The following is a 22,861-nucleotide window of genomic DNA, read 5'->3' on the forward strand; positions in this document are numbered from 1 at the left end:
TTACACCTTTGATAAAAGTTTATTGACGTGAAAGTCTAGGAACTATGCGAAAAGTCACCAATGACCTCTTCGTCAGTGAAAAGTTGGTAAAAAGTGGAAACACTCTGTAAGAACAAAATAAAAAGTTAGCTATACCAACAAAAACAATAGAAATCACAATCATAAAACGTACTTCAAGCGGCTACGTCAGCTGTGGCGATAGTTTGTGGCCGTCGTGGGCTGTTTAATAAATTCCAAACATTATTAAACTTAGAAGTAATTTCATCCGCTTTCTTGAAGGACTGGAGTGAGATCTTGCTCTGAGAAGCGTGAATCCTCCTTCTAGGAGTCGGGATCTCGACTTTCTCCTCGTTTTCCGGGAGTCCGTACACATCCCGTGGAAGTGAGAGGATAGTGGGAGCGTTTTCTGAAGAGGAGTAAACGGAGATAAGACGAGATTCAAAATCCTTACGATGTCTGCTCCTCAGCTCCCGCAGTTGGCTTCTCTGGCACTCAACTGATGTTTTTAGTTTTCTTCTCTGCTTTTCGAGCTCGTGTTGATGAAGACGATCCCTAATCTAAACAATAAACGCATTTAAATCAGTTTAAAATAGATGAACTTTAAAACAAAAGCAGCAACATTAATTCACAACTGGGATCAGCCCAGAAGCGTCTATGCAGACCAGCGATCACGGCGCACTCAGATTTGTATTTATGTATATCAGAAAGTAAATCACAGTACGCCATGCCGATTAAAGGCGGTATACTCCTGTCGTGGGTTCGAACCCCACCACCGGCTAGATTTTTTCTAGCCTACGCCTTGCCGTATTGTGGTAAATGCATGGTGACCGGCTGATTCGGTTCAACGCATTTAATGGACCCTTATAAATTTTCTATTGTCTCTTAATGAATGCACCCGTTAAGTTAATGTCTACACTAAAAGTACAGCTTTAAACCAGAACAATGTCTTGTCTGTTGTTTTAATAAAGTTCTTTAAATCTTGAGATGTGTGCATACGTTTTTATCGCAAAATAAATATCTACAGTATTGTAGGCAAATAAGGATTTATCAGACAACTTATTTTACGCTTTTATTGTCAGCATATTTTCAAAGAAATTCCCAGCAGTATGGATAAAATCGCACTGCACGTAATGTTTTAAACTCAGTATGGGTTCATCTCACCAAGGTCTCATTAAACCGACGGTGGCGTTTACAACCTCGCAAAAACAACTCATAACATTTAAGTATGCCGTAAATCGATCCCGCTAAGGTAGCACATATACCTTCTCAGCCGAATCCACTTTATCCATGATTAAGCGAAGTCTGTTTTCTCGATGCTTCTTCAACATGTCGGAGTAAACTTCGTGCATTCGTTGGCTTTTCAGCCGTCCCAGCGATGTAAACGGCATCTCCTGTTGTTCCAGTTTGACCAACTGAAACGAATTCGGTGTTTTATTAGTATACAGGTGTCTTAAAATTTCTCTTAATTGGTTTTATATCCAGTTCGTAAAAATTGTCGGGCACCTTATAACGCCTTTTCAACTCAATGTAATGATTTCGTTGTTACACATTTCACTACATTTGTAAATCGTTGTTAATTTTAAGAGTTATTTATAGTATTCCAAGCAGTAAATCAGTCCTAGGATTTTGGGGTCGGGTTGTGGGCTTACTATACACACGGTGTCATTTGTACCACAAGTCTCGGAAGGTATTTTGGACCGGGTTTCGGACTTGATTCATGCCCTAATTTTAGGCGAGCTTACAACCCTAAATCAAAGACCCAAAACAATTCCTATAAAGTATAAACCATTTGTATTGAATAAGTTTGTTTGTAGACCTTGATACTTCACTAATGTAGATTATTGTTTCAAAATTCAGTGCCCAAAAATGCTTTGGATTCACAAATTTGCCAGGTTTAAAGGAAAACTCTTGCAATCCCATCTTTGTTTAAACGTTTTCTCATTAAGTCAAACGGTGTTCACTATAGCTCAGTCGAGCACCAACGCAAAATGGGATAAAATACGCTTTTGCTGCCAGGCATTATGTATAATCAGGGTTGCTATCGATGTGAACCATTAAATAAGGACAGCTGAAAAATGAGATTTTCCTACCAAACGAAACAAACGTTTTTGGACAAATCTTTGCATTTATACGAACTATGACATATTACATGCGAATTTTTGGCCAGAAACAAATTGTTCCACCAACTCCTTGTTTGTTAAAAATACTTCGTGCATCTCACAACAGCATAGGTCTAGGTTTACTTTTACTTGTAGCAGGGATTTGACTTGTGTTTGTTAAAAAATAAGACAAAATAAGGACGTAAGTCAAAAAGAAGGACATTTCTTAGAAATAAGGACAATACATTTTTCTAAGACATTGTCCTTCAAAATAAGGACAAATCTTAGAAATAAGGACGGTATGGCAACCCTGTGTATAATCAAGTATTGCTCATCCAGCAGTAAAAAGGGATGTTCGGTACCAGCATGTTTTTGTATAAACCTAACTGCCGGTAAATATTGTCACAGTCAAACTTTAGGCTGGAGTTCGGTTAAGGTTAATAAAACTTGAAACAAATTGTGTAACACCGGACATAAAACTAAATGAACCTTGCTTTACAATGTTTGTTACCTAAAATATCAAGGCCGTGGAAGGGCTGATACGAAAGTAATAAAAACTGCAGTAGGCAATAACTTCTCCACGTAGACATTGAAACAATGACAGAGAGTTTTAACGACGCTGGCAAAATATTTGTTTCAAGTGTACAGCGGGAAACGGCAGGTCTCCTTTTCATTCTACAGGCGAGCATTTATGAGATAACAAAGTATCCAATGTTTTTACTGGACACCATATAACAAAACACGGAACTACGCTATATGCAAACATACCAGTCTAACAAAACATGTGTCAAATTAATTTTTAAGAGACCGATTTAAAGACCAATAAAAAGCCCTTCATCTTTAATGCCTAATTTTAGCACCTACATCGGCGGCCTTTGGTTAAATGCCAAAAATGCAAAACGATTGTGAACCCATGTTATAACGTTATTTCTCAAATTCGTGGTTACAATGTATACGGTGTTATGAGTTGTGCTTGGGAAACTAAAAAATTAATCAAACCTCTGGCAAAAAAAGCTTAGTTGTTTCCTCCTCGTTTTCCGCCATTTCCGTTTGTTCCGTTGTATTAGTTCCGCTTTCAGTTTCCGTTTTTCCGCTGGCAACAATTCCAGTCAAACCTCCAAATGATGATCGATTTTCTGCGAATTTTTTTGCGAATCCTGGTCTGTGTTTAGGCAAGGTAGATGTGCCTGCATGATGTTTGTGTGTATCTGAAACAAACACAACATAATCTTTTCCTAAATCAAACTTTTTTTGCCGTAACAACTAAACGTGCTGTTTAAAATTTAGGCGTAGGACGTTTGAAACAATTTCACGGTTGCAGAGATTTTTTAGCTTTGATAGGCATAGAGTTTAGATCAGGGGTGCACAACCTGCGGCCGTGAAAGTGTTGATTAAAATATATGTACTGGCGGCCGTGACGTAAATAAAACTGCTTTGCAAAATTTTTGAATTTTCAAACTGCTCTAAAAAGATTTTGTGGGACTGGAAAGAGTATCACCAACCTAGTAGCCATATGTGCCAGACTTTTTTATGCCTATTGTGTGCAAACAAAAACAGGTACCACAGGAGTCAGAATATACGTCATAAACATTTAAGACTGATGGTCGTGCATACGGTTCAGCTCAACCTACACATCAAGTAAGGAATTAATTTGGGATTTTTAGGCGCCATTGGATGGTATACATACCTATTTCTTTACATCAGTAATTATGAAACAAAACAAGTAGGCAACGGGCGGGAATAAAGATCTGCGATGAGGCCGTCGTGGCGAAAAGGTTGTGTACCCCTGGTTTAGATAAACATGGTAGCACTTTTTTGGCGATAAATTGATTGTTCGTTAACTATTTTACCTTTCCACTTTTGTACTACTCTGCTGTCCCTTTTGACCGAAGGTAAACTTTCTAGCGAGCTCTTCTTGCGGTCGTTGACCCCTGCACGTGACGGAAGTGACGAAGGGACTGTTCCCGTGCGTAGGTGACGAGGAAGTTGGAATTCGAGATAAACTACACAAAGTTTTGTTGATGCAGATACAATGATTTTTTAAGACGAAAATGAACATATTTACACAACATTTACACTTAATAAAGCGTCCTTTACATAGAAAGTAGCATACGTCCCGCGTGTTTTGTCCAATTGGGTGGGCGTTTATTTAAAAAAATACACTATTCCTGTTCATGTTACGTTTGCTGGGGAAAACCTCAGATTCAAGCCCTTTTTGTAAAATTGGCAATCGACGTTAAACGCCCTGCTAGTTAAAAACGTAGCATTGCTGTTGTAACGAAATTACATCTTTGTTCTACAGTATTTAATGGTTTATGGAAGAAAGGCTTAATATTTAAACAAGTTTGTGTGTAAAATGGTCTAAGGCAATTTAGCAATGCCACACAAAATTTACATCTATTTTAACCTTGGCAGCAGCTCATCACGATTTACAACCAACACTTACCAACTGGTTCTTGGCCTTGATGTAGCAATCCCCTCTTTGCGTACGATTCCCGGTCTCTCATTGCTATAACCTCCGAACCCTTCGCTAAGGATGTTGTGCTTAGATATTTAGCATCATATGTTGTTGGCAATTTTATCGTAGCTCCTTTACCATCTTGACGGCGTCCAACAGGCGTGGGGTCAGGTATTGGTTTCGTTACGGTTTGGCCTCTGAATACAACACATAGTTCGGTTATCTGTTATTAGCATAAATTGTTTTAAGTTTTCATGTCTCACTTACGCAAAGAGCCGAATTTGAGCACTTTGACACTTGTGATGTATGTTAGCAAAACAAAATTAATTAAAAGCATCGAGCCAATACATGATAAGCTGCAGACAGTGCACACTGTTTCGACCTATAAGGTCTTGCTGAGCTTGTGTGCACTGTTTGCGGCTTATCAAAGACAAAATAGTTTCAAAACAAACTTATCAATGTGTGGGAGTAAGGAACTTACGGTTTAAGATGAATTTTGTAACATAAAAATCATTGATCTCTAAAAGGTTTATATGTGTTTTGCATGTTTTAAACAATAAAATGTATATTTTAACAGAACATGTGAGATAGGCTACAATGCATAACATTCTCACCTAAAACTTGCCCATAACAATACTAACCGTGAATGCATAGTATTACATATAGGTTAAAGTAAACAATAACGTTCAAATGTCTTATCAGGTCTTCACATTCAACATATTGGGCTTGCGTCTGCTGAAGTATGCTTTTCATAAAAAGCCACGAACGATAACGATTAAAAAAATTGTACACGTATCTAGTGAGTGGAAAACGAGAATATCTCTATACTCAAAGGTTAAATTAAACTTACCCAGTCAATACGTAACCGTATTCTCCAAACGGCGTAGACAGAAGCTTCACCATTTTTAATCTCCTTGCTCGTATCAAAAAAAAATTTTTCTCACATAATTATCAAGCAACTATCATGTAAGTCTTAAGCCGAACACAGTCCACCAAGTCAACAGCATTATGAGTTGAATTGTTCCTGCTTTACTGCGCCAACAAGGTCACCCCTGAAACATGGAAACACGACTAATTAGGCTGAAAGCAGGGCGTATCATTACCGGTGCTCGGCGCTTGTCATAATTGGATAATTTTGCCGACAGCATCGCGTTCCTGACAATAAAACGCGACCCCTTTGACCCTGTTTGTTGTTCCCCTTATGGCCTCATGGGGGGCAACCGCCGAATTGTGGAGCCATTACATTCCGATTTGCTTCAATGCAAAGTTACTACTTATCTCAAGCACCTATAAATTAAGTCATAAAATCAAGTAAAATATAATGAGTAGGAATGAGTGTAAAAATGCACGAATGGTAAGAACATCCATTGTTAAAAAGTTTGGAATTAAAAATGTAGGCTACTCTTTTTAACAGATATGGCATTGATCGTGTGCAGTGTTTGTAAGCTTATTGGATGTTAACTAGATGTTACACGGTCTTTTCTTGTGTACCGCTGAGGAAGGTTTTAATTAAGGGCATTGTTGGAAAAAATGAGTTTTATATTTAGTGGGGCGTGTTATTTGCGGTTTTGGCGCACTTCGGTGCCTTGATCTATCCAGTGGTACAGCCAGCCTCGAACAAGCCTGTAAAACTATCCACTTACATCGTCCTGACACGCGATATCAACACCACAACAATTAGACACAATACGAGCCTGGTGTCTCTCCAAGGATGAAGACAATGCCTCCGTTTATGCTGTAACAATGAGCGCGCGGCGGTGACATGTTGGCAAAGCTTGTCCCCGGCTATTTAACTCTGTGGTTTAAACAGTGTCACCTCTCTGTTATCCCAGTAGACTAATAGTGGGAACGACAGTCGCAATCTTGCAAGGGATGGACTTATAAGGTGATGACCCAGATTCAGATGATGATAAATGCAATCCCGAGTCAAACTTGGGCACATTTGCTTCAAAACTTCCGAGCAGGCTACTGGAGATTTAAGGTCTAAGAATTTGAGATTAAAAATAGTTATGTGGTGGGAACTTAGCCGAAATTAAACAAGAATTGGTAAATAATGACTAATGATAAAAAAACAGTTTTAGTTTACTTTGTTAAAATTGTTAGTCATAAAACTTTGCTTTAGAAATTTCAAACAGGTTGCAGGGTATTTAAGTTGGAGTTGTTGCAGATTAAACAGAAAGTTATGTGATTTTACTTGAGATTAAACAAGAATTAGGAAAAAAGTGACCAATGACGAAAAAGAATTTTCGTTACTTCATTAAAATTGTTAGGTATAAAAAGTTTTTTGTACAGGCTACCGAGCAGGCTACTGGAGATTTAGGCTGTGGAAATTTGAGATTAAACAGAAAGTTATTTGATGAGATTTTATCCGACATTAAACAAGAATTAGAAAATGTCAAAAATGATACACAACGAAAAACGGTTTTAGTTTACCTTATTTGAAAATTGTAAATTCCAAGCAGGTTGCAGGGGATTTAAGTCGTAGTCGTCAGAAATTGAATAGAAAGTAATATAATGTGATTTTCCAGAGATTAAACAAGAATTGGGAAGTGTCAAAAATTACAAATGGCAAAGGAGGTTTTGGTTAACTTCATAAAATTTGTAAATTGTCCAAGATAACCAACAAAAAAGAATGGAATTTTTTGTTTCCTATATAGTTTGTTCAAATAGGGTTTCCAAAAAAATAAAAAAATTAACTCATTTTTTTAGTAATTTCCGTTTTTGCAGTTCATTTTATCAAATATATACTACAGTGCACAAATATTTCCTCTAGTATAAAAATATAAACAAACAATTATGAGCGCCGTGGAAAAGGTGTATAATTCTAGGATGCAAATTGGACCTAGTTACAACAGTGGTCGGCAATCTCGTTCTTTTCACACTCATCTAACCTGCTCATCACCTTTAAAAGTTCGAGATAATATCCCTGATATGCAGCCGCTTCCACCAATAGCTGTACAGAAACACAGGGAAAGAGAATATGTCAATGATGCGATACAATCAGATGCAGTAAGTGCATTGCTAATGTGTTTGTGTGATATTTTCCCAGCATTTTTGTAACTGCAATTGGAGCGATATCGTTCAATTTGGAAAAGACAGTCAGATCTAAACTTTTCAAAGTCGAAATACGTTTTGCCTATATACAGCTATAAACGTAAAAAACAAAAAATGCTTTGCCAGGTAAAACGGCAGACATCGAGTGTGCCATTGCGATTAAAGTGTCTTTTTTGCAAGCGTCTTAACTTTATGAGTAATTAATACGTCGTTAGTACATTATAAACCTGTTTTTTACATCAGTTTCTTTAATGATTGTGCAAAAAAATGTGATTTACAGAAATTAAATATCTTCCCTAAAGTGGGCTACTACACGCTAAAAAATGTTGTTTTTTTCAGTTTTTCAACAGCCCTTACAGCAAGCCACGAAGAGCGTCGATTATTCGGCCTTACAATGCAATGATGGATCGTCACTCGGCCGGCTATTTCCGTTCACCGATTGTAAGAGAGGTTGTCACGCGTACTATGTCTGCACAGGTTGGTACTGCTTGTTATAATTCGCCAATTTCGTTTTAAAACCAAAACCATTTTTTCGAGTCAGGCTTATAAGTAGGTTTTAAATGCGGGCACGAACACGAAATTACAAGCCCGAAACCCTGCCAGAATTCAAATTTGTAAAAACATAAAGCCTTAATTTAGCCGGTAAGTTATAGATTTACCAATGCGAAATTACGAAACAAATAGTACAAAGTCAGGCCTGAATCAAGCCCGTTTTTTTAATACTGAAGCCTAAACCCGAACCCGACACAAAAAGCCCGGTCCGACTTACAACTCTGTTTCAAATAGTAAGTTAGTTGTACAAGAATGAAGAAAATATTTGCCTAACTCGCATATGTTTAAAACTGTCACTACTTTGAGGCACTTTTTGCAAATCTGTCATGCCTGTTAAATTTGTTGAATTGTAGCAGTAAAAAGAGCAATCAATGCAATTAAACGCTTATATTTCAAAGTGAAATTTCGACGTGTATATTACCGCACTACTCCTAAAAATCGTTGAACTAATTAATCATTTTTTTAATGTTGGTATAGGCGTATTTATCACGATCAACATTTATCAAATGCTGTTTATTGATTTCATTGCAGCCTGCCCCAAAAGTTCCAGCAGAAAAACGCGGTTTGCATCGCATGTCAGCAAGAAGACGAAGCATCCCAACTCCTCCGGTGGAGCAGCTCAAGGAAAAAGAGCGCAACTTCGTTTTAGACAACATCCGATCCGAGCGACTCCGAAACAAACAGGCTCCGATTTACTCCGAGTACGACGCGCTGAGCGACCGGCATTCGCGGCGTTATTTCCGGCGGAAAATAGTCCAAAGCGTCCTTCGTAAAACCCTCGAGACGCCGCAAAGACTTTATCCTACTATTAACTTTTTCGCTCCAACAAAGAACGACATCGTAGTATGAAACACGTGAAAAGCAATGCAAACTTGTATCAAGACTGTCGTGAAATGCTATACACTGGCTTGCCAAAATAACATTAAAAAGAAAGCTAAAAGCTATGATTATTACTGACGTAAAATTGCTTGAAACCCAAGAGATTGGAAATTGTGATACAAAAGAAATAGATTTACATGTGAAGTTTTGTATTCCATAAAGTTCACCCTTTAAGAAACAAATTTTGAAAAAGATTGATTATCATATTGACCACTGCTTGTTTATTTCCCTATAAAGTGCTTATTCCGCTTTCACTTAGCTAGCCTAAATACAATGTTTTTTTGCACATTTTGCCACGTTTATTTCATTGAAGCGTACATTGTTCATATTTTTTTATGTTTTAAAGCTTAACAAAATCGTTAATGTATTTCATTTGACGAAGAATGTACACTATGAATCACCTAACCACCGGGTGAGTTATGAAACTGAAGAAGGGAGTGCATAAAATGGTTAATAATTTCAAATGGGTTGCCAACACAGGAATAGTTAAGAATTACTGCGTTAAAACTTGATAAAAAAATGTGCACCAGGTGTCGCCAGTAAGCGCAATTTAAATCCACGCGACTTTCAAGGAGGAAAATAGCATGAGATGCCGATTGATTGAAGTTTCCCGTGTTTTCTGTGCACTGGAGTATAGACTCGCCCCATAAGCGTGACATGTCTAAGCGACAATCAACGATTAATTTTGAACAACATCAGCTAAATAATGCCTTGGCTCTTAACTGAATTCCATACGTCTGCATTTTTATACCGTGATCGACAATTGATTATTATTGAACGTTTTGAAAGCCCTATAATCATTAAAATACGACAAACGCTGTTGTCCTCATTAGCACGATATGGTTATTTTACATTTGGGCATCAAACAGATACTTCACCAATCCTTAAAACAAGCAAAATGTCTTTTGAACATGGATTAAACAAACTTACAGCTTAAAGTCGTAACATTAGACCACAAAAAACTATATTAAGTCAAATCAAATATAATCTGCAATGTCACTTCATCACTCTGTTACTATAGAACAGTTTTGTAAAAACGCAAGGAAACCGAAAAAGAAACATAGGTTATCGAGTCAAATGTCCTATTATTTGAATGATGCTTGAGTTATGTGATCTGGATATGTTTTACCGTTGGTTGTATTGTTAAACATGCTTACATAGAGGGTTTTGTTAAGCTACGAATCTGTAACTGTGACCAGGAAGGTAAGCATGTCAGTTTGGTAATAAAGTTTCAATCTAAAGCAGTGGTTCCCAAACTGTGGGCCATGGCCCAGTACTAGGTCACCAAGACATTTTCAATGGGCCACAGAGCCATTTGAACAGATTCTACTGTTTTGTTATACTGTAGATATTATGCGCTTTGTTTTGAAAAACGTAATTTTTGCAAATAATTTCGAATCTTGTAGCCCAATTTCAGGAGCATGTATCTCATTAAAAATAAATTGTTAGAAACCATTTCGCCTGTTTTTAATTATTTTTTTTTTGCCCAAATTTACAGCACGTGGTGGGCCACGAACCGCTATTAAATAGACATTTGGGCAACAGACCAAAAACCCCTGATCTAAAGGGTGCATATGACTGTTACATTTATTTCGCAACATTAACCCATAAAGCGGAAACACATGCTGAGGGCTAAAGCCTGTCTTTAAAGGTGGTATACGTACACCTTTTTTATACATACATGTGGTCTAAAAGGTAACACGACTTGCCATAACGTAGAGTAAAAGTGTACATAAAAGTGCATCTGGTTTGTATTTTTACCAACACTTTTTAACTGAAAAAGGTGTACCACAATTTGGCTATACGGTTGAATAGGCTATATCTGAAAGACTTTTATTTAGGTGAATTGCTCTTTTATACTTTTATACTATAATTGATGGCTATGAGTAACAAAATGTTTGTGTTCGTTCGTTGCAGTATGAAAGGACAAAAGTGCGCGTTAGTGAAGTGATTGATTTTAATTCCTTCCGGATCCGCAAAGATTTCTCACGTTTAAACTACAGCTGGACGAAAAGAGGAAAGAAAGACAATTACTTGCAACAAGAAGAAAAAATGTGGCTATCTGGTGCAGTATAGTGTAGCCAAAACAAAATTATAGAAAGGCTCAAAATATTCTTAAGAGTGAAGAACATCATATGGCTTGATACCATTTCGTTTAAACAACGCCTCACAAGGTCTTTTAATGCCATAGATTTCTATAGGGACATAAATCCTGGGCCAATGCCAAAAATTAGATCCTAAAGTTGGTGAAATTGGGGCACATATGAGCAAAGTCAAGTCAGGCCCATATAAACCCCATTTTCTCCAACTTAATCCCGAATTCAGGCAAAAGTTCAGGCCTGACGTACAACTTTGATGAAGTCATAACAAAATTTGGAAAGAGTCAAGGAGTGGAAAAAACGTTTCGGTTTATTTATGCCAATTGGTTTAAACTTAAAAGGTTTCGTTTTAGACTACCTCAAAAACGCTGAAATGTTTTAGAGGGGGCATAGACCCAGGACTCCTCTGGCCCAATTCAAGCCGCAATCTTTCCATAGACGTTGGCAGATTTTTTTCGGCGTATCAGTGTGGGCAAATCTTTCAGAATTGATACTTCTTTATTGATGAGGTTTTTTATAGAACATGTATAATTAATATGGTGCATCTCCTTGATTCCAAAGAAGGGTAAGTGTACCTATGCGTCGAAAACAATCGCGAAGTTCGGCCTAAGTTTCAACCAACATTTTTGTGAATTTCATTAACATAAGATAGCAAAATTTTTAACATAAGATAATTAGCTTTCAAAAAAATAGCTTAACTTCGACCAAGCAGATGCTCAATGAAATGGAGGCCAATACTTTATTAAACTCGTTTGCCGTAAAAACCTAATCGCAACCCACAGGAAACACGCGCTCGATGCACACGATTGGGAGAGCTGTCATTTTCTTCATGCATTCGCCCATCATCTGCAACCTTCCCGTTCATAAGTGCGTGGTGCGCGAAGTGGAGTGCCCGGCGTCTCAGCACAATTCTCATTTGACGCTTGAACGAAAAACGTCCATCTATAATGGTGCTTCGTCCGTCCGTCAAAGTCAATTAACGTCATTTAAATGGCCTCTTGTGTAGTGACCGACCCCTTCATATGCTAATTGCTTTTTATTCTGCCTGTAAATTTGTCCGTAAACTGCAATTTGAGCAGGTGCAGTCGAACTTTGGCCGGTCATGGAAAAAACGTGTTTTGTAGACCAGTGGCTCACAACTGATGGTTCATGGAACGTCCACTGAATTCTTGCTGATAAATTAAAGATGTTTGCTTATTATGTATTGAAAGAGGGTTAAAACGTTAGTTGTAAATACTTTATCGGTTTAAAAGAATTATGTTTCAAGCCAAAATGCTTGTCGCGTATGCTTACTTCAATCTTGCCAAATAATGGAATGGTCCACGATATTATTTTTACTGGGCTGGTGGTCCATGGCCTGAAATTAGTTGAGAACCACTGTTGCAGACGAAAGTGGGTATAAAATAGGTTTAAAAATGCAGCCTAAGCCATAATATATAGTTGGTTTGCTGGACAAGTAGGCTAGTAGCTGATGTATAAAACATTTAGCCACTGTTTTGACCTAATATGCAAGGAAACTATATTTTCGTTAAACAACATATCGCGGCAGCCAAGACAGAACCGCGGTTTTGAACCTAACCCTAATTTCGCACCAGTTGCGATCAAATATTAATGAAACCGAATCGAAAACCCCATCGCGGCACCCTTTTCAAACCACTCAATGCGCCCGCTAAGCAACACAACACATTTCAAAGCCTCGATTTTCAATAATGTTGATTGGCTTGGGTACATGCTGTCTTTAGTGGAACCGCGGCCATTATCAAAGTAACGATTCTCGGCCTGGAATCTGTTCAGAAGCGAAGACGACATCGATTGGAAATGTGCAAATGCAAATCTAGGTGGAAATATTTGTTCATTATGGGTGATGAAAGAGCGTTATTGATCCACACATTGTATAAGAGTCGAATCGACTTTACGGTGACAGGACAATCCTCGGTCTGGCGAAGCGTAATCACAGGCGCAAAATCTATTGATTACCCCAGGATTTGCTGCTTCCTAAAGGAATTTAGAAATAATTTACGAACAAATTATGGCGTGGAACTGCGGCATCGGCGAAGACAGCGTGTCGGCCTATAAGCTGTCGATTAACACATTTCAAACATTAAATAGAAGTATACTTAGATTTTAAGCCTAAATTTTACATTGTTTCAAAATGCATACTCTTTGTACTGTGTTTGAAACAAACAGTAGTTTAAACATGAAAACAAATCATAAGTTTTGGGCAAACTTTTTTGGCTTTTTTAATGGTTTAAATAAGCAAAAAAGCCAACTTCCTATTGCAAAAACACACATTGATAAGGTTAATTGTACTTAACCAAATCCAAAACTGTCTTTAACTTTGCTTAGGTACCCGAAACCACAATACATTGTCTTTCAAAAGTTTCTTTTTCCAACAGGATAATACAGAACAGGAAAAAAGAAAAAGGTACATAATGTATGCATCATGTCAAGGGCCCAAAACCACAGTAAGCAAAAATCAAACAAGTCGATGTAATAAATAATCTGTCATATTTGTGTGTTAAAATGAATGTAAAATCTCTAATCGGTGTTAAGTATGGAACAGCTGACATAATACAGACACTGCTGGTAATATTGCACAATAAACAATGAGTTAAAATTAAACTGTTTGTAAAGAATGTCAGTGCAGAGAAAAAGCTAAAAACCAAGATACTTAGAAAAATCAATACCTGTACTTATGTATGTGTAAGAAATCTGCTTGGGCTATTTTTTGGCCATTAAATTTAAACCAAAATGATGATATATTCTCAAACCCACTGTATATATTTTGTCATGACATAACTGGCCATATGTTTTTTAATAAGTGGAAATAAGGGAAGTGTGCACAATAGGAACAATTGCCAGAGCTTGAAAAAATGACAATATTGGACATTCATACTAGGCAGCATTATTAGGACTGAAAGCATATTGGTAACATCTTAAATGTTTACTAAAAATCTATTAACACTTCATGTGTGTATGTTGCATGGCGTTAAACAAAAATCTAATCGGGGCATTAAGCATGAAAATAGAGTTTTTGTGAAATGAATAGCTCTGTATACTGCTTTAATACAGTACTGCGCAGAATTAATGATAAACAGAACAAAACATGTACATTGTAAAGATCTGATTTGATAAATTTTAACCCCAAAAACATGACCTTGTAGGCTTTAGAAAAATTAATAAAATGAACAAAAAAGCAAAAGCACTACCAAGCATTAAAACAACTTTTTTGTGCAACAATACATGCTTAGCGCCAAACGTTTCTTGCATTGTGATTTTTTACCACAGCAAGTGTTACCATAATTGCATGATACATTAGTTTTTGTAAGCTTTGCAAATCAGGTACCATTTTAAACCAAGCCAAACAGTGTGTTTAAAAGCACAACTAAATGGTATTTAATTTGAATGTAATTGCAAACAATTTTTGTGTTGACACAATTCAAACAAAGCTCTTGGAAATGACAAAATAATGGAAATGAATCATTTTGATTCAATCTAAATTTTCAATAAATAACAACAACTATTGCATGATTCAAACTTTAAACTAGGCCAAGTTGGTTGGCAGCTTCGTTAAACATTTGTGGCAAGACCGGCATAACCTAACATTAAAGTTATAGATATACTGCACTTGTAGGCCATTAGCAAAGGTATTCAACCCTTTTTCTTAACCCCAATACAGCTTTTGAAAAAAAATATTTAAATTTTTTTTAACACACTATTCCCGCAAAACAAAATAGGTATATATTTCATTCATACTTATCATAAAGCATGCCAAATTTACTTGTTGGCAAATTTATCCTAGGTTGAATACCACTGGTCAAAAAGCAACACTATTTTAAAAAGCAAAGAAAATTTGGATGAGTAAATGGGATGCAGGTATAATATAGACAAAATTTTGTTTTTGTTTTACTTATGGTGCAAGCCCGATAGACTGTCTATAGGAAACACTTTGTCATTGCCTCCAAGGTTTTACCCTGGCTTGGCAATTTCCCCTTTTACTGGCAACATCACAACACACATACTTAGAAACTTTAGGCGTGTGATCAACATTCTGTGAAATCATACTGCAGTACCCAGTTTACACACACATGCTGATAGAACCGTAATACAAAGCGGCAACAAAAAACAAATTCATGTTACCCTCAGTATACTTAGTTGGATTCCTGAGAATGCTTTTTCTTGTGTTTTTTCTCATACTTTTCACGAAGACGAACACTGACAGCACTAAAATTTCCGGCGGATTGTTCCATTTCCTCTGTGGCGTGTTGGAGTTCACTTACCTTTTCAGTGCGCTCCATGTTAGCTTTGCGGAGCCACTCTAAGGCTGTCACTTTGTCAACCTTTTCCTTTTTCACTGGAGCCACATCACCGGTCACCTCAGCCTCACGATCTGAGCCTGCTTTTCGTATTGTTTGAAATAGACTCTTCTTTTTTCTTGTGTAGCTAGGACGGTCATCGCTAGCTTCTGTACTTTCAGACACGTCATCATTATCGCTGGATGTTTGAAACGAAGGCAATGTTCCTCGTGAAGATTTTTTAGTGTCACTTTTGCGTATTGTGGTTTGGAATGAGGATCTTGATTGAGAGCTGTTTTGGCTACCACTGGTGGAACTGCTAATGGACCTTCGAACATCAGACAATTCAGGTGGTCTTATATCCGTCGCTGAAGGGTCATGAAGGAACAACTCAATATTTGTAGTGCTTCCACCATAATCCAAATCCAGTTTGGCATCATCTAAGACATATTCCCCAAGTAGGTGGTCTCGTTGGTGTTTGAAAACATGATAAAGACGAAAACGGATAGAACTGGTCTGAAACTCTTGCAAGGAAATAGTATGCAAACATTCGTTAGTGAACTTCAAGGATCCAGTTATGCTTTCCTGGACTTCATACTTGCGACTATGGCCACGGATATCTGATGGCAATACTTTGGTTCTTAATTGTACAATAGGGCGATCTTCTACAGAGTCCTGTGAGACATCACTGCTTAAAGCGGAAAATACGTTGAAAACATCGATTGCAAATACTTTGGCCATTCCTCCTCTAGGCATAATCTTAACAGCAATTTTAAGACGCAAACATGTATCCTCAGAAAAGGCAGAATCTGTTGACATGTCATACTTTCGCGACTTGACATTGTACCGTTTAGTAATGCCAGCTGCACGTCGAAATTTATCCGATCTTGTTTTTCGAGACTCTTCAGGACTTTTAACGTCACTTTTCTCAGCAACCTCCGGGGATTTCGAGCTTTCTGGTACCTCAGTCACTGTTTGTTCATGTTTGACATCATCGTTGGTGGGCGCATTGGATATAAGCCTACTCTCTTCGGGATCTTTTTCAGCATCTTCTCCAATCAAGCAAGTGAAACAGCAAAAACTGATCTTCATCGTTCCTCGGTGCAGAACCACATCCTATAGTGAATTCTCTTGGTCCATGGCATCTGTCACAAACTACTCTTACAGGCAGCAAGTTTGCACCAACCCTCAACGTTTATCACCAGAAACTCTCTAGTTTTAATAACAAAAACAAATTAAGGTTTTACTTAATATGATTCAATAGTAAATCATTAAAAAATAGTGTTTCACAAAGTAAAGCGTGCACCACACAAAGGGCAATATGTGTTTCACAAAATTTAAATCACCCCACGAAAGGATAATTGACGAAGCAACAGTGCTTTCTAATCAAAATCAGTCAACAAAGTTGTTTAATGATATATATTTCACCCCAAAAGGGCATCTTCAGTCATTTTGTGAAACAACGGGACATAAGAAATGAGAGGACATAAGACATTTTAAGGTAATTAGGTGCAGTTTGGGCAAAAAAGTTTAGAAAAAATTGTTAAAAAACATTTTACATTTTATATTGATATCTTGAGGACAATAATACTTGTCCTCAAATAACAATACAGTTTGTAAGCTTAATTTGCCAATTCAATCTTCATTCATGAGGAATTAACGAAACCCAGGCTTAAAGGATTTAAGCTCTGTAATCATGGGATGCAATGCTGCACATAATGTTGCAACACGATAAGCATCACAATGAAAAATATGACCTTTCATGTGTATAGTGCTTTAGGAAGTATGACAGTATGCATTGAAAAATGGCTTGGGGCTAAAAAGGTAACAATGTCTTCAACTTACATGACTTATGCAAATGCCTTGGAGTCAAAGAGTGTGGAAGTAAGACAAAACAATTGATAATTTAACATAATGTCATAAACTTTTATTTCATACCATGCCCTATTGATGCAATATATGTGATTACAAATGGGTCATACTTAAGTCAAGCCATAATTAATTGTTTAGATTGTTTAATTTTTGTCATTATGGCTAGTTACTGAGATATATAATTTTTTTATACACACAACAATTAAAATCATGAACTTTCAAAAAATAAATAATTGCAAACAAACAAATTTTGCCCTAATAATAGACAAATTGTCATTGCTCGCTTAAACATTATTAATGTGGTTTTAAATGATTACATAGTTTCGCAACTTAGATTGAAAAACTTTAGTCATTCTTCAACAAAAAAGATATGCACTTGAGAATGGACACTGAAAATTTTTTTATGTTAATAAAGAAAGTACTACATTCTAGCATGTAAAAGCTGCACTAAATTTTGTATTAATGATTGTGCATTCAGCAAAGAGATAAATTATGATCCGATCTGCTGATTAGAGTTAAAGTTGAACCCAATACACCTGTCTGGCTAAAAGCACGTGCAATTGCAATGGCGTCGATTAGCATATTTTGCTTGTTAGCAATGCTGAATTATTCATGTAACACACAAGTGTGCAAAGCACCTTTCCCGGTTTGCATTAGTTCTGAGCTCATTAGGTTTTTATCGCACGCAGTATAAGAATGTATGGGCACTTTTTTGTGAACCTAAAACTAATCTTTTTTTTAACATTTTTAACACTAAAATGTAAATTGGCACTGGAAACACCCAACATGCCGCAAACAATAATGTAACCTCACATTTTACACCCACATATGATACGGAACCACCTCAAACCCACAAGATTCTGCAACATATAAATGTTAATCAGGAAACAAAATATCCAGGTAATAGTGTGGATTATTATGTGTGGGTGAATAATGGAACCACCTTAAACCCACAAAGTTCCGCAACAAATAGGTGTTGGTAAGGAAACAAAATAATCAGTTTATAGTGTGGCTTATTGTGTGTGGGTGGTTATTATGTGTACATAAACAACAAGATTTTCTGATTAAGTTATAATGTAAAAAAGAACCATTTCTTTGCCAAAATTTTATATTATACACTCAAGTGTATTTTTAATCTTAACAATTTTAATTTTGTTATTAGATACTCAGTTGTTTTACAACAAATGCCTATAATTTTAAACGCAAATTTACAAAAAATAGTACTTCTAATCATTTCAGTCGTAAAGCAATATGATGTAAGTGTAACAGAAAATCAACAGAAACCAGAAACAGAGCCTTGTTGTTAAATTTATGCAGTAAATAGCAAAAAAACAAATATTGTTGTAAACACTTTTTTCGCCATTATTCACCTAAATCTCACTGGCAAAATAGACTAAATTAAAAATCAAAACAATACCACACAGTAAAAGAGAAACAAACAAATCAAGTTCTAAATTGAAATGTAACTTTCCCTTAGTTAAATTAATTTAATGACTATTTTATTATTTTGTTAATCCTTTCCAAAATGTAACATAAACATTTATTTTAAGTTCCTCACTAAACACACAATTCTTTTTAACTACTGTTTTCGTTTGTAAACAGCAAAGTATTGTTGTAAACAAGTCCATAATTATAATACAGAAACTAAGGCAACAAAAATGCATACTCCTGACACTTACTAAGCTGCCCTTTGAAGTATTGTGGGATTGTGAGAGCTCTCCCATATTTACAGCTTGAAGCACTGCTCTCCAAAACCTTTTAATCCACGCAAATTGACAGGAAAACCAACAAGCGACAACTGATGCAGCAATTTGTTGACTGTAAGGGGGACATCGCACATCAGACATATATGCTCTCTTCTGCTACCCTGCGTTAGTTCGGATTTTGGGAGAAAAAAACAGTACCTGCTAAAACATGTAATCTGTAATTAGGCTACCTTTTATTTGGTGGAAGCAACAAATCAAAAATGACTTTTTTGCAATAGCAATTAGTTTCAAAAACAATATTAAATTGTTTGTTTTGCAATGAAGCCAAATTCTAGAAGATTCTAGATTACAAATCATGGTCATATATTAACGCTTTGGCGTTCAATTTGTACATTTGACACAACATAAATATTAAAATAGTTTGGTTTTGAACTTGACGTTTTTATCATATTGACGCCCAACACTTTTTTGACGCTTGCTCATTGGATTTGTTGAAAATACATGAGCGATAGGATATGAGTTTACTTTTTTGAGTTTGTTGTGGAAATTTGCGAATTCTTGTTGTTTACTGTGTGTTTGTTCCATTTTTTTCACCTAAGAATTCTCGGGGTGTTACTTAAGACTAGAATTTCATTGTCAGAAGCTTAATAATGGACAGGAAAAACATGCACCTTTACGTTTTATAAAAAAAAATAAACCAATAGGTTGGCAAAAAAGTCAGAAATAATCAACAATAGGTAACCCAGAATCCCAATTAACTTACGTGATTGTTGTGTACTTAGGTATACGTATACCTAGTAGCAAAGATCTTTGCTAACAATGAGTCCTCACTTAAGCAACCTGTTTAGTTGCAAGTCAGTTGAGTTGTATGTATTATTTTAGAGTTTGTGACCTAAATTTAGTTTGAACGAACAGGTTTCTTTAGGTTAATAAAGCATAGCTGCTTAACTTTCTTCCTCAGGAAAACACAAGCAGCTGCCGAGATAGGATTAAAACCCACAACCTTCTAATGTTATTTTAAATTGTTTATTATTATTTGTGTCGGGTCTGAATGATGTTGGAATTTTGGTTTTGGATTTTAAATGTGTAATGTTTTTTCTGCAGTGTATAGTATACATATATTCAGAATGTCATGCAATAATTCATATGACCTTAATTCTGTGCAAAGAAAGCCGCTTAAGCTTAAAGGGGACAGTGGAAAAGTCCACAAGAAGAAGAAAAAGAAGCACAAAAAAGAAAAGAAGAAGCTTGAACAGGTCCGACTTGATCCAGTAGACGATCAACCTGTACCATCTGGCCCCAAATATGACACTTTGACCCCAGCTGAACGGAGGTTTAAGGAAACACAAGAAAAACGACAACTAGACAGGATCATAAAGAAAGCAACAATGACACACAGAGACAGAGTAGAGGAGTTTAACAGGAACTTGGAAAATTTGTCTGAACATTATGACATACCGAAAGTGAGCTGGACTAAGTAGTCCCCCGACTTTTAGCTCCAAACTGGCCTACTATGTGCCATGTCTTGAAAAAACATTAAGTTTACATCCTTTACAACATTTAAATTAAAGCACATTTTGTGTGTTGATGTGTATGTGGTTACCACTAAAACCTGAACGAATAAGGAATATATGATGTAAACATTCTACTTTATTGTTTTTAATATTGCTGCGAACAACTGCAATCTTTTATTATTCATTTGTTTTGCGATTTGAATTGCAGAGGAAAGTAAAGACATTTTACAGTACTTTTTGCTGTTGTATATGTTTAAAAGCAGTTATGCTATTTTCAATACAAGTGATAAACCCAACAAAGTTTTGGGTCATTTTACTCATTTTGTGTTTATCTGCAATAACATTACTCCAATTAAAACCTAGCATCAACCAAAATTAGGCCAAGCTAGTTATCCACATTGACACAGATATATTTACAACACATTACTTTTGCCGTTCAAGTATAGCATTTTAAACAAACTTTGTGTTGTAAATGTGTATGTGTTACTGGTGTAAAGCGAATAGGCACTGGACATAAAACTTGCATACGAAAAAGCGGTGTAGCACAGAGTTCGACAGTGCCTACCTCGTAAATAACGTCGCCATTTAAAACATATAGTACTAATCCAAGACGTAATTGCGGTGAAATATGTATCTGTCGAAAATGCTTGACAGTATTGAAGCATTAACGGTGCAAAAAAGCACGTGGGCCGCAGCCCTTCCGCGAGTAACGCATACATTTAGGTTCGCACGATTCCACCGAAAAAGAACATTGCATTACTGCTGCGTAACCCAAATCTTTAGTTTTCAAAAACGTCTTTAGTTTTCTAGCATTAATGACATAGAAGAAAGACGACGTAGGCGCATACGAATGCCGGAGAATACCAAAACCTGTATCATGCAAGTTGATCACTGCTTTCCATAAGCAAAGAACTGAAATCGCGGATTCCTACAGTTGGATAACATAAGGAAATACTAAAAAAATAAGCGTATGCCAAAACTGAAAAAGTTTTTTTGTGGAAAGCCTTATACCAATACTGTTTTGTTATTAGCGACTGAATAAAAAAAAAAAAAAACATTTGTTGGGAAGGTTCTAGCGAAAAATGTGGACAACAACCTCGGAAAAGCAATCATTTACTCTGTTTGTTTTATTGCCATTAGCAAAAATGTTTGTTTTTTGCTTTGATATATCTCAGTGCGTTGTATTTGGAATTTGGCGGCTATCATTTATTTTATGGTTGGTTAAAAACGACTCTTTAAAACAGTGGTTCTCAAAGTATGGGTCGCGACCCAAACATGGGTCGGGCAGGGTCACAAAATGGGTCGCGCTGTGGTGATTCAATTCTGCCCAAACGAACTTTTTTCATTTCAATTTTCAAGTATTTTCAATTCTCAGTCATGACTGAATTATTGTATCATAGGCATTTTATGTGGCTTTATCTTAGTAACCTTGGAGTATTGCAGCAAGTAAGTAGTTTTCTAAGAGTTTTTATTGCACCGTAGCCAAATACAGCCTCACTCGACAACGCTATACAGCAAAATGAACCAGTCATGGTAACATACAGACAATAGCCTTCCAATTTTCTATTACGCACACGGCGATTGTAACACGTTAGCACGGGAAATGATAGGAGGTTTATCATACGAAACTGAAATTGGAAAGTAACAGTTAGCGTTTAAGGATGATAACTATTCATACAAAAAAATACATTTTTGTTGTTTGAGGCTTGGGTCGTGAGCTGTTCATAAAGCTCAGATTTGGGTCGAGCTCAAACAAGTTTGAGAACCACTGCTTTAAAGGCCTACGAAAATTGTGGGCCATTGCAATGATTTTAAACTAAAGCTTCTGAGGGTTTATTGGTTTGTTTGGGTAAGCTCTGAAACGAATGACATGCAAAAGATTTAAAAAGATTAAAGATTTAAAAAGATATAAAGACGTTGTAAAAGATTACAGGTCAAGAAGCGATTCGAACTTGTAACTTATAAAGTTCAAAGTGGTTTACACTAAATTTCTAGGGTTTTGTGTTTCGACCGATGTCTGGGCCACCAAAAAACTTTGACCTCTTTTGCTCTTTTGACCACGAAATCGCTTGAACAACTGGCAATATTTTTTTCAAGAGTGGTGAAACAAAAATTGGGGTAGATATGCTTATACATTTAATATTTTTGTTACAATTTCCAAGTTCCGGATCAGCCAGGAGCGAGCTGAATTTGCTTCCTGGTTTTGTTCCAATGAGCGATCAGTAAAACTTAAGAGCCGCAGAATAAAATGGCAAATCGTTATTAAAACAAACAGAGATGCATTTCAAATAAATATTTCGTTTTCACTTTATGGCATTATTGTGTTTCTTTGC

General features: G+C 36.4%; 4 protein-coding genes across 4 annotated transcripts; 2 read left to right on the forward strand and 2 right to left on the reverse strand.

The window, feature by feature from the left end:
* LOC145230596 (uncharacterized) lies at positions 1-5,594 on the reverse strand. The gene is made up of 7 exons (XM_080096059.1): positions 5,408-5,594; positions 4,546-4,754; positions 3,950-4,102; positions 3,099-3,307; positions 1,263-1,412; positions 173-557; positions 1-104 (listed from the first exon to the last, which is right to left on the reverse strand). Exons 1-6 carry the CDS (start codon positions 5,458-5,460, stop codon positions 174-176), a joined length of 1,158 nt encoding a protein of 385 aa, XP_079952185.1. The 5' UTR covers positions 5,461-5,594; the 3' UTR covers positions 1-104; position 173.
* A 1,724-nt stretch (positions 5,595-7,318) lies between these two features.
* LOC145229271 (uncharacterized) lies at positions 7,319-9,318 on the forward strand. Its single transcript, XM_080094580.1, has 3 exons — positions 7,319-7,566; positions 7,951-8,088; positions 8,695-9,318. The coding sequence occupies exons 1-3, from the start codon at positions 7,354-7,356 to the stop codon at positions 9,010-9,012; spliced, it is 669 nt and encodes a 222-aa protein (XP_079950706.1). The 5' UTR covers positions 7,319-7,353; the 3' UTR covers positions 9,013-9,318.
* Positions 9,319-13,507: 4,189 nt separating this feature from the next.
* On the reverse strand, positions 13,508-16,669 carry LOC145229947 (uncharacterized). Its single transcript, XM_080095290.1, has one exon. The coding sequence runs from the start codon at positions 16,526-16,528 to the stop codon at positions 15,293-15,295; it is 1,236 nt and encodes a 411-aa protein (XP_079951416.1). The 5' UTR covers positions 16,529-16,669; the 3' UTR covers positions 13,508-15,292.
* A 3,423-nt stretch (positions 16,670-20,092) lies between these two features.
* Positions 20,093-20,844, forward strand: LOC145230649 (protein FAM32A-like). The gene has a single exon (XM_080096140.1). The coding sequence runs from the start codon at positions 20,097-20,099 to the stop codon at positions 20,493-20,495; it is 399 nt and encodes a 132-aa protein (XP_079952266.1). The 5' UTR covers positions 20,093-20,096; the 3' UTR covers positions 20,496-20,844.
* Positions 20,845-22,861: the final 2,017 nt, after the last annotated feature.

Source organism: Phallusia mammillata, chromosome 5 (genome assembly GCF_965637545.1).
Source record: "Phallusia mammillata chromosome 5, kaPhaMamm4.hap1.1, whole genome shotgun sequence".
Classification (NCBI taxonomy): Eukaryota; Metazoa; Chordata; class Ascidiacea; order Phlebobranchia; family Ascidiidae; genus Phallusia; species Phallusia mammillata.